This window comes from Nannospalax galili, unplaced genomic scaffold (genome assembly GCF_000622305.1).
Source record: "Nannospalax galili isolate Female #2095 unplaced genomic scaffold, S.galili_v1.0 scaffold5, whole genome shotgun sequence".
NCBI lineage: Eukaryota > Metazoa > Chordata > Mammalia > Rodentia > Spalacidae > Nannospalax > Nannospalax galili.
Window position 1 is genome coordinate 3,393,191 of NW_008353126.1, and position 11,999 is coordinate 3,405,189.

Here is an 11,999-nt window from a genome sequence, read left to right on the forward strand (position 1 = left end):
TATAGTAGATATTCAACAGATATTTGTCAAATGAAAGAATGAATTTTCCCAAGGAATTAGTCTGACTTAATGGAATTCTGTCAGAAAATGCTATTTTTTAAAAATAACTTTCTTTTGAGATACAAATTTAGTCCATACAACTTTCCTAGATTTAGTGTTCAGTTCAGTGGTTCCTAGTCTAGTCCATGTGTAAAACCACAGCCAGTTTTAAAACACGCTCATTACCTTAAGAAAGCAAAGCCCCCTGTAGCCATTAGCAGTCGCTCTCATCCCAAGCCCTAAACTACTAGTGCTCATCATCTGTCTCTACAATTTTCTTATTTCAGACATTACATACAAATTAATCATACAACACATGGTCTTCTGTGACTGATTCTTAACATGATGTTTTCAAGTTTTATAAACGGTGCAGCATGTACCAGTACTTCCTTTCTTTTATTATAATATTCCATTCTATGAATGTTTCACATTTTACTTTTCCATTCATTTTGCATTCCCACCAGCAATGCAGAAGAGCTCCAATTTTTCCATATCCTTGCCAACACTTTTTTGTTTTGAGATAGCATCTGACAATGGGCCTTGAACTTGTGCTCCTACACCTCAGCCTGCTTAGTGCTGGGCTCCTTTACCCTAACAAATACTGTACTTTTCCAGCTATGACTTTTCTCCACCTGGTTCTAGGTATAATGACAGTTTAGGTTTAGACCTTTTTTTGGGTGAGAAATCCAAACTGCTCTCTGCTATGACATGAGGAGGCCCTCTAAGAGTGAAAAAGTCATGGATGACAAGGCGGAGAAACTGAATTTTAGATCTTTTTTTAGCACTTGTTACTAGCATAACCTGAGGCAATTCATTTAACATTTTGGACGTTGATATATTTATTTACAAAGCCGAATGCTAATAACTGGCCTCTTTGCTCCACGAGTTGTATGGAACATTTGCCTTTATAAAAGATTAGCTACTTACTGCCCAGAAATCATGATCTTTGGTATTAAATCAACAGAATTATAAATGTACATCCACATGCCAACTTGAACACAGATGCTTATAACAGCTTTATTTATACTGGGCAAACCTTGGAAGCAGCCAAGATGTCCTTGTAAGTGAATAGGTAAGTAGGTAAACTGGAGTACCCAGATCATAGGATGTTCAGCACTAAAAATAATGAAGCTATGGGCTCGGGGATGTACTTGCCTAGTATGTACAAGCTGGAGTTCAATTTCCAGCACCACATAAACCAGGCCTGGTGGTGCAGCCTGTAATCTCAAGCACTTGGGAGAAGATGGTAGGAGAATCAGGAGTTCAAGTTCATCCTCAGCTACACAGTGAGTTTGACACAGGTCTGGGATACCTGAGCCCCTGTTATTTTGTTTGTTTGTTTGGTTGGTTGTTGTTGTTGTTTTAAAAGAGGGGCTAGAGAGATGGAGAGATGGCTCAGCAGCAAAGAGCACACCGAAGTTTGATTTCCAACACCCACGTCCGGTGTCTCACAAAGGTCTGTAACTCCAGCTAGAACACGCTACAGTAGTTCATATCCGCACTGGAAATCTGAAGAAAGATCAAGACTATTTACTTCTACAATCCACAGAAAAAGATGAGCAGGAGCATCCCAGTCCCCTAGTCTCTCACTCTGTCCTATTTTGGTGCTGTTCTCCTTCCTGTCATTCTGCCATTCCACCCAAACCCTGTCCTTGGGGTAACTCAGCTCCCATGTTCTGTCTCTTTACTCACACTTTACTCAGTGCCTGACTGCAACCTGGCAGCTTCCTGAGGACACTGCTGGCACTGTGCTCCTACAGGTAGGAGATGTTTATTCTCTACCCCATCTCAGTTTAGTGGCAGCACAGCTTGAGCCTAACTCCTTTGCTGCTCCCAAGCTCTAACTCCTCTTTCAAGCTGAAGGCTTAGAAACACTACACGGTGCCTGGCTGTGTCATTCTCTTCAAGTTCATACCACAGAAAACTATCAGCTTTGCAATCTCTCTTCACCCGGCACCTGTACCATTCTGCCCACTTTAACACCATGCAGATAACTCAGTATTACTTCAGTCTTCAACACATTTCAGCAACACCCACATCCCAGACCAAGACAACTCTACACTGCTCTACTGAAGTAACCTCAAGCTTTAGCATTCGAGTCTCTGGCTGGGTGTGGTGGCTCAGGCCTGTAGTCCCAACACTTGGAAGGTAGAAGCAAGAGGCTCTTGTGGATGGATGCACACTGAAGGACATTTAGGGACACAAACTTGACTCTAATAGGCCTTACTATATATGACAGAGTACATGAAATCTGTCAGTGGTGGAGGGTGCATGAGGGATGCAGATAGGGGAGGGGGTCTAACTATGACCAAAATACATTGTATGAAATTCTCAAAAATTCAATTAAAAAAAAAAAAAGAGGATCAAGAGTTTGAGGCCAGCCCGGGCTACATGAGATTGTCTCAAACAATTAAGACAAACAAATAAAAAACAATATTCCACTCTCTGACTACAGCTCCTACCCTTGCTCCAACTTAAGCACCACACACAATTCCTTCCACATATCCCTAGACATCACTAAGCTTTCATTTTCCAATCTTTCCCTAGTTCCTGATTTATCTTCTGGTCTGGCTTCTTTCCTTATAAAATTTGAAGCCTGAAATGGATTTTCTAAATTTCTTCATGCCTTAATTACCTTGCCTCCTTGGCTTTTCCTTCTACCTAAAACCTAAACTTGAATGCACTGCTGGAGAAAATTACTCAAATATATACCTTGCTATTATTGACATTTATATTTTTAAATTTCAGTAGGGCCTCTGGACTTGTTTTTGATCATCTTTCTCTCCTATTCTTTGAGGAAACTTTTCTGACCTTTTATCATCATTACATTTTATCTATCATCTATCTGTCTATCTATCATCTATCTATCTATCTATCTATCTATCTATCTATCTATCTTCTATCTATCATCTATCTATCAATCATCTATCATCTATCTATCATCTATCTATATACATATCATCTATCTATCTAATCATCAATCATCTATCTATCTATCTATCTATCTATCTATCTATCTATCTATCTATCATCTATCAATCATCTATCATCTATCTAACCTGTCTGTATCTATCATCTATCTATCTATCTATCTATCTATCTATCTATCTATCTATCTATCATCTATCTACCTATCTGCCTGTTTCTGTATCTTTTCTTTTTTGTTTCTGTTCTGTTTTGAGACAAGGTTTCACTATGTAGCCCAGGCTGGTCCCAAACTGGCAATTCTTCTGTTTCTGTCTTACAAGTGCTATGATTACATGGATGTACCACTACATGCTGCTGCCTTTCTTGATTGCTACAGAGAAAGGCCAACCTACTGCCTTGCACACATCATCCCTCTGCTTCTGGCTCCCTGGACTGCAGAACTGACTCAAGTCCAAACCCCTTGATATGACTACTTCCTTTCCCCTCTTCACGTGGCAGCGGTGACATACCACCACCGCACAACACCTCAGTATACCACGCTGTGTCATTCTGCTGCTCTTCAGTCATTGTTTCCTCCCCCAGCTAGACTTTAAGAAAATCTTTAAAAACTAGTCGTGGTAGTACATACCTGTACTCCTAGCATAGGGAGGTGGAAACATGAAGGATCTGAATCTCAAGGTCATCCCTGGCTACATAGGGAGGCCAGCCTGGGCTACATAAAACTTTGTCTCAGAAGGAAGAAAGGAAGAAAAGAAAGGAAGGAAAGAGAAAAAATGAAGACAAAGAAAGAAAAAAGAGGGGCTGGAGAGATGACTGAGCAATTAAGAGTGCTGGCCGCTTTTAAAGAGGACCCAGGTTTGGTTCCCAGCACCCACATGGCTGCTAACAACTGTCCATAACTCCAATTCCAGGAGATCTGATGCCCTCTTCTGGCCTCCACAGGCATTGCATGACACATGCACTGCAGGGTACACTTACATACATGTAGGCAATATACTCATACACATAAAATAAAAATAAATAGATAATTTTTAAAAAAGAAAAAGGAAGGTTGGGCATGGTGGCACATGCCTTTAATCCCAGCACTTGGGAGACAGAGGCAGATGGATCGCTGTGAGTTCAAGGCTAGCCTGGTCTACATAGCAAGTTCCAGGCCAGCTGGGGCTACAGGAGACCCTGTCTCAAAAATACCAAAGGAAAAAAAAGAAAAAGAAAAAGGAAAAGACTTTGCTAAGCATCTTTCTTCCATGATGATCCCCTTGACTCCTTTCCCTCACCCTCAAAAGAAAACAAAAGCCAGTTCTTCCTCCTCCATACCTTTGCTTTAAAATATTTTACTTTTGATGTACGTGTATGAGTGTATTGCCTGCATGTATGTAAGTGCACCCATGTCATGCAGTGCCCGAAGATGACAGGATAGGGTGCCAGATCCCCTGGAACTGGAGTTAGAGAAGGTTGTTAGTCACAATATGGGTGCTGGGATTTGAACCTGGGTCTTCTGCAAGAGCAGCCAGTGCTCTTAACCACTGAGCCATCTTTCTGGCCCTCCTCCCTGCCTTTTCTTGCATTTATTTTTTTTATTTCTGCAAATTACACTGCATGTTAATTCTTCATAAAAGCAGTTAAAAGACAAATTTGGTGCAGAATGGCTAATAGAATCAAGAATTTTAAGAATAGTGTGACAGGATATCATAGTGGGATGGTGAGGAAAGTTCTTCATTTGTACAACAAATGATTATTAAGGGCATAGTGTATATAGTAAGGGATAGAGAGAAATAAGAAGGGGGTGGTAGGTTGGGGTGGGTCTGAGTATAAAACTGTTGAGCCATTACTTTAGATCTAGAGCTTGAAGAATGGTGGGAATTTGGATCAACTGAAAGAAAGATGAGGAGTAGGAACAGGAAATTGAAGTGCATACATATTTGACTAATACAAATGGCTGAAAAAGATGGTTTAGGAGGAAAATTATTAGGAGACAAAATTGAAAGCTTAAAGACAGAGTTGCAAAAGGCTTAAGAATCACTGAGTTGACAAGACTATCGTTTTGACAAATGCACAAGGTCATTCGACTGTTAGTAGCCTTGAGGTAACTCCTCACTATGGACTCTTTTATGTTGAATATTTCTCATCTCTAAAATAAAAATATCAATTACAATGGAAGTCTAATTAACCCTTGATACCGGTCCTCCTATTTATTTACTTTTGGCTAGGTACAGGGATAACCGGTAAAGATGACATTTCTTAACCTTCCTTGCAATGAGCTGTGTTTGAGTTCAGGGAACCGGGGGTGGGGGATGGGTGGGGTTGGTGGGGAGGTGGTGAGCAGAACGGACCTCTCCTTCCTATTTCCTTATGGAATTAGGATGTGGGGTTAGCCATATAGTCCCTATATAGTCCCCATATAGTGGATGAGAATAATACCCTGAGAGCCGCAAGGTAAAAAGAGTCCAGGCACCTGACAACTTGACAGGGCAGAACCACAAAAGCACGTTGAACTTCATATGAGAAAGAAATAAACTTTGGTTTTGTTTAAACTGCTTATCCTTAAAATAAAAAGAAATGTGTTGCAGCACCTGACATCTCTCCTAACCCAAGAGGAACAGCAAAGAGTTCCCATTTCCATGAAAGATATTTTGCAAGAATTAAACAAAAAAGAGGGTAAAATATACATAAATATAAATTAATTATTTTAATATTTCAAGACATTATTTCTCAAGACCAACACAAGTCCTTGGTTATTAACACTACTCAAGATTCCTCAGATGGTCCCAGTTCTGGTCAGGGTAAAGAATTATTTTTCAATATATATTTATTTTTATACAAATGCATAGTTGACAAATAACAACTGCACATATTTACAGTGTAAACATGATGTTCTGACATAAGGATACAATGTGAAATAGTGAAATAAAGCTAATTAACATTCAATCCTCAGGCCTTCTTTGTTAGAACATTTATAATCTACTTTCTTAGAAATTTTCAAGTGAACAATACAATAACTATAGTCATTATGGTGTACAATGGATCTCTGTAAGTCCTTCATCCTGTCAGAAACCACTTCCTTTGACTAAGCAGTTCCATCTCACCTCTAGCTCCTGGCAACCACCATTCTCTGCTTCCATGAGTTCACCTTTTCTAGCCCACATATAAATGAGATCATGCGGTATTTGTCATTCTGTGCTTGGCTGGCCTCATTAGCATAATGCCCTCTAGGTTTATCTGCTTTGTCATGAATGACAGAATATCTTTGTTTTTAAGACTGAATAATAACACATTGGTTATACCACTTCTTAAAAAAGTCTAGTCACCCATTTATAGACATGTTGTTTCAATGTCTTGGCTACTGAGTGCACATATTTTTCCAACATACTGATTTCATTACCTTGAGATATACATCCAGAAGAGAGATTTAGTGCATAAAGAATTTGTGCCATGAAATCAAATAATAATTTTTAATATTGGTTATTTTTTATATTTGCTACTTATTAGTAATTTTTCATTTTAAAAATAAACTTAATGCAGTGAAGGGAAAGTTGACAATATATATCAAAAACTTTAAAGTATGCATAACTCAATAACTCCATTTCTAGGTATTAATTTTAAATAGAAACAGATGTATACTATATTTGGTTATAAAGATGCTTACTATAGTTAGCAAAATTATTAATAAAAAGGAATAAAAATTATTTCAGGTGCTGGAGAGATGGCTCAGCAGTTAAGAGCACTGGCTGCTATTACAGAGGACCTGGGTTCAATTCCTAGCACCCACATGGCAGCTAACAACCATTCTGTAACTCCAGTTCCAGGGGATCTGATGCCCTCTTCTGACCTCCTTGGACATAGAGGCATTTATACACATGCAGGCAATACACTCATACACATTAAAAGAAAGACCAGTGTTTATTGTGTGTGGGGGAGGAGATGTGTGTGTGTGTGTAGGAGACCAATAAGGGATCCTAGGTTATATACAAAAATATTAATAATAGTGGCTAGTCTGGGTGGCTTATTTATTAGTTTTGCTTTTCTAAGTTTTCACACATGAATTTTTTTTGTAATAAGAAGTAGTACCCAATGTGCAGTGAATTAAATTCTTGAAAACAAAGATGTTCTCTGGCAAAAAGAAAAAAAAATCCTTTCAGCTTGTTTATACAATAAAAGATCCAATACACAGATGTGCTCATTTGTTTCCAGGATACGCCCTGAATTCACATGTGTTCTTTCCACAAGTTCATGTGAAACCTGGAAATTATTTAACAACTAACGCGCATACACTCGCACACACACAAACAACATACACACAAAGATGAACACAATAAGGTAAACTGAGAAATCATAAGGTATGTTGGAAAATTTTCTTCCTATTATTCCTTTATTTAAGCATACCAGAATCAAACCCGTCCTGAAACCCCAAGAAGCCTAAAAGTGATTTAAATGGCTTACTAAGGGAGAGTTCTGGAAAGATTATAATAATACAATGCTCCATCTTCCTTCAAAAGGTCTTCAAAATATTTTATTTGGTCTTCAAAAACATTTTATTAGGCAGCCATCTGGCCTCAGTTGGTAGACCACTATAATGGTACAATATATTTTCCTAATGCTTTGTTAATTGTGGAAGACCTAACCATTTACCTTGACCATTTTTAGTATCATTTATTACAAATAAAAACCTTTCTTTTCTTTTTTTTTCTAACCTCTTAACTGATTAAACCCTCCCAGGAGAAACTAGATCCTTCTAAAATTCATTTTCATTCCTCTTCTGTAAAAAAGCAAAACACTGTAAAGAAATTCTAATGAGAAATAATAAAGCATTGTATGGCTCCAATAGGCCAGAACCTAAGAAATCCACATACCAAATAAATGTGCCATCAACTGATTATCAGGCTTACTATCACTAAAATGTAATATGTTAAGCATATAGCTTAACCCTTCATACCCTCTACAGCCACATACAGCATCCTCCCAAACAAACCAAACAGAACATTTTCTTGACTTCTGTTATGGCACAAGGCATCAGCCACCACATTATCACTTACCAATTATTAGCATAAGAAATCTGTGTTCAGGTTCTCACTAGTTCCCGCTCAGGCTGTTTTCACCCGGTCATGTGTTTCCCCATCTCTTATCTATTTACCACTTGAATCCAAACAGCACCAGGCTGCCAGCCAGCTTAAATTCCACTTTAATCACATTACACTCAGTTCAAGAATCCTGGATTGAATTTTATCCCCTGAGCAGTGGAAAGCAAACTCTATCTATAATGTCATTCAAAGCCCTTTTCTAATACTATCTCCTTCTGCTTCTGTTCCTGTGAACTCTCTGCCATCAGGATGATCTAGCACCAACTCTACTAATGGCTTTCTCAAGCTGTCCTCCCACCTCACTTTCTTCTCAATGCAAATTCATCCTCTCAGCATGTTCAACTGAAATGATAACACCAATTTCAGTACCCACGATGTCTGTAAACAAAGTCTTTTCTTTTTCAACACTCACACGTCTGGCCCACTGATTAGGTAGTAAGTCATATGTCTCCTATGGTCCAGCAATTAGACATCTATGATCTAATTTCATTAAGTAGCGGTTATTCCCTTGTAGACCCTTATATTAGTTTGGCTTCTCACAGTCCTCGACAGAGAGCTAGAAATCTGGTAATTGCTTAAATGATATTTGGTGAGCCATGAATCATCTGCATGTGTAGTTTTTGTACAAAAGCCAAGTTTTGTGTATGTGTTTGGTGTGTAATTTTTCTGTGTATCACTAAAACTTTTCCCTACAAAATCCCTTATTTTATATGGAGTCTCTAAGATCATTCTGGGGTCTGGTACTTCCTTAGGGGAATGCTCCAGACTAAGCATACAGCTGTACTCATGCTCCAGACTAAGTGCATGGCTGTACTCATCCCTAAGACTTTACAGTGAAAGGACACAAAGCAGAATCAACACACAGTGTCTATAGCATCTGACTGTGGCAATATGCTGTCTTCCAGGGAAGCTCATTAGAGACTCAGGGTCCAATGGCTTATTACATAGCTGGTCCCTTAGGCTCCTGCCCTTTGCTTAGCACAACCCAAATTTCAGACTCTCAGAATGTGAACCACACGATTTGTACAAACAGCATAAGCATAGTGAACCATCATTCAGATAAGTAAATCATAACATTAGTCAAAGGCAATCTTGTAAGCAGGCTCTCTGAGGACTTGAACCTGCTCTTAGATGTAAGTCATTTCATATTGCTATGGGAGAAATATTAGTGTTAATGGTTTATGATTCATAAGGGTTCCCTTGAGCAATTACAAAAACTAACATTCAGAGATGTATTATTGCCTTAGGCTGACACTTGCTATTTAAGGTACATGATTTTATTTTCTCTTTCTCCTTGTAAAGTGAGGTATCTTTTTTGTTGACTCTGTGCATGTGTATGTGTGTGCATTTGTACCTGTGTAAGATAGTCTCATATAATCCAGGCTGGACTCTAATTCCTCATCTTCCTGCCTCCGCCTCTCAAGTGCTGACCTGGAACTTACAGAGATCCACCTGCCTCTGCCTTCTGAGTGCTGGGATTAAAGGAGTATGTTGTGATGTCCACTTCAAGGTATCTTTTTTTAAACTAACATTTTTGCAGTTGTTAGGGCAAGGGAGTTAATAGAACATTTAAGCAAACAGACTTTCTTCAATGAGTTCCTGGCCTCTTCTTTGTCAACTCTATGCCAAAGCACCGTTAGTGTTTCAGGTACACTGTCCTACTAAATCCTCAAGATAATCTCAAATCAGTGACTGTTTCAGTTTTAGAACTGAGTGGATTAGCTGAGAAGACCTAAGTAACCCCAGTCAGGTTTGCTATGGTGGAACTGACATTTTAGCTTAGATCCATCTTAGTCTAAGCTGGTGCTCTTAGCTTTACTCTAACTCTCTACCCAACTTCAAAAGCCCATCTTCCTTATTAAAAATCATTCTCTCAAGCTACATGGGGTTTTTTGTTGTTGTTGTTGTTTGGCTAGAAAGTCTGGCAACATTATTTCTTTGGATTAAGCCAGGTTTTAGTTAGTTGGAGGGGAAAGGGTATGTATAATTCAGGATATTTGACTTTTTTATCCTGCAGAGGATAAACCAAATTATAGCCCTTGCACCTAAAACTGTTAGTAAGCTGCTAATTCAGAAACCAACACCACACACCCTGCTGTTATCTGGTATCATCCTGTTTGAAGCTAGACTTGTACCAGATCTGGACACTACATTATAAGCTAGGAAGGAACTTTGGCAATGTGTGCTTCCTAAGACTCCACATAGTTACTTGCAAAATGAGAATCTCCACTTCATATCCATGCTTTGAGAATTAAATAAGATAGTATGCTTAAAAGGCTCAGTGGACATGCTTGCTAAAAAAAAAAATGACTGTTTTTGATGACTAAATAACTGATCTGGAAAGGGAAGACAAACCAACAACGGGGAGAGAGGTAGTGGAAGCTATTTTGACCACCAGGTGTCACCACTGGGCCAGAAGTCCAGGCCTAACTGCTCCAGGTGGGGACTAAATACCCTGCTGCTTGAAGTCTTCTGTCTAGGCCTCAGGGCAAGACTGTTAATTTCTCCGCAGAAGACATTCAGGGTTGATTTAGGCTTTTCCATCCCAAGAGCTAGGAGAGTTTCTCCCCAGCCCCCAAACCCTCCAACTCATTGATTATTTGACACTCTTACAAGAGTGTCAAATGATAGTATAATCAATTAGCTGAATGCTTACAGATTTGTCAGCACAGTGTAATGTTAAAAATTATCCTCAGCGGACTTTCACATTTTGTGAATCAATAACGTTTCATACATCTGTTACCTTAATGAATTGGGCATTTTCTGGTTTCTACAGGCTTCATTATGTCACAGTGGACAATTTCCTGGCTCTCATCCCACAACCCACTGACATTATTTTAGCATAAAAATTATGTTTATAGCTAGCATATATAAAATAAATAAACATTAGCTATTAACCCTTCTCCTGAGTTCAAGAACTTAAAATTTCGTTCAAAACCTTCTTCAAATTTTCTATTTTATTGTAGAGAAAAATATAAGGGCAAATCTGTCAATTTGTGAACAGTCCTTAAATTACCCAAGGAACCCTGTCACGTCTGGCTGCATTCTGTAACCAGCTGCACTCTCTCAGAGTGCCCAGGGGCTCATTTCAAAATGAGGGCAGAGTCTGGGTTCTCCTGGTTCTAAGTCCTACACTCCTGAGACCCACTAGTGGCCACTTGACGATGGGTAATTGAGAGTATCAGCCCGTAACTGGAGACGCAGGTCCAAGATGAGGCTGATAGGTCTGCCAGGAATACCTGACTCAAGTCAAGCCGGACCAGGCCTACCCCAGCCCTGTCCTGGGCACCTAAGTCACAGCAGAGTCACCAGAGGCGTTTGTCAACCACAGGCGTTTCCAAGCGGGCGCTCTTGGAACAGTTTGGGTCATTTTTCGCATTTAAGGCTCTTAAGTTCTACCTCTACCTTGTATTTTACAAATATGAGAATGTCTTAAGAGAACCCAGAAGCATCCTCTCCCTCTAAGCCATCATCCCATTCCTAGAGAACTGGGAGGAAAAGGCAGACACCAGGGACCATCTGGAGCCAGGAGCGCAAGAGCCAAGGCCAGCCGGGTGAACCCATTGCGAAGCAGTTTGTGCCGATCGATGTTCCGGACTGATTTCAGACTCGTCCCCGGAGGACGACGGGCTCACCCAGCTGGCAGCCCGGTTGGAGCAAAGGGGCCACGAGGAAAGGGATGCCGGCCGTGCAACAATTCCCGCCGGCGAGCGACTGCAGCCGGAGCAGAGCCCGCGGGGCGCGTTACCTGGAGGACTCCGCGGTGAAGCTGCCGCCGTCCAGCAGCCGCATCTTGCAGAAGAGGACCCCGTTGACGAAGGGCACGGAGGAGAGCTCCTCCAGCTCGAAGTCCACCTTAAACTTAAACTTCTTCTTCTTCATCATCGTGAGGGCTAGGCGCCCGCGTGCGGGCTGCACCGACAGGCGCCGCCGCCTCAACTCGGCCGAGCCCCG

At 40.2% G+C, this 11,999-nt stretch overlaps 1 protein-coding gene across 1 annotated transcript in view; it reads right to left on the reverse strand.

Moving 5' to 3' along the window:
• The window catches only part of Fam102b (family with sequence similarity 102 member B), an 80,089-nt gene extending 68,096 nt beyond the window's left edge, over nt 1-11,993 (reverse strand). The window contains exon 1 of the mRNA XM_008850430.2: nt 11,794-11,993. Within this exon, the coding sequence (XP_008848652.1) occupies nt 11,794-11,930 (137 nt within the window). The 5' untranslated portion in view covers nt 11,931-11,993. The remainder of the gene's footprint in view (nt 1-11,793) is intronic.
• Between the last annotated feature and the right edge of the window lie 6 nt (nt 11,994-11,999).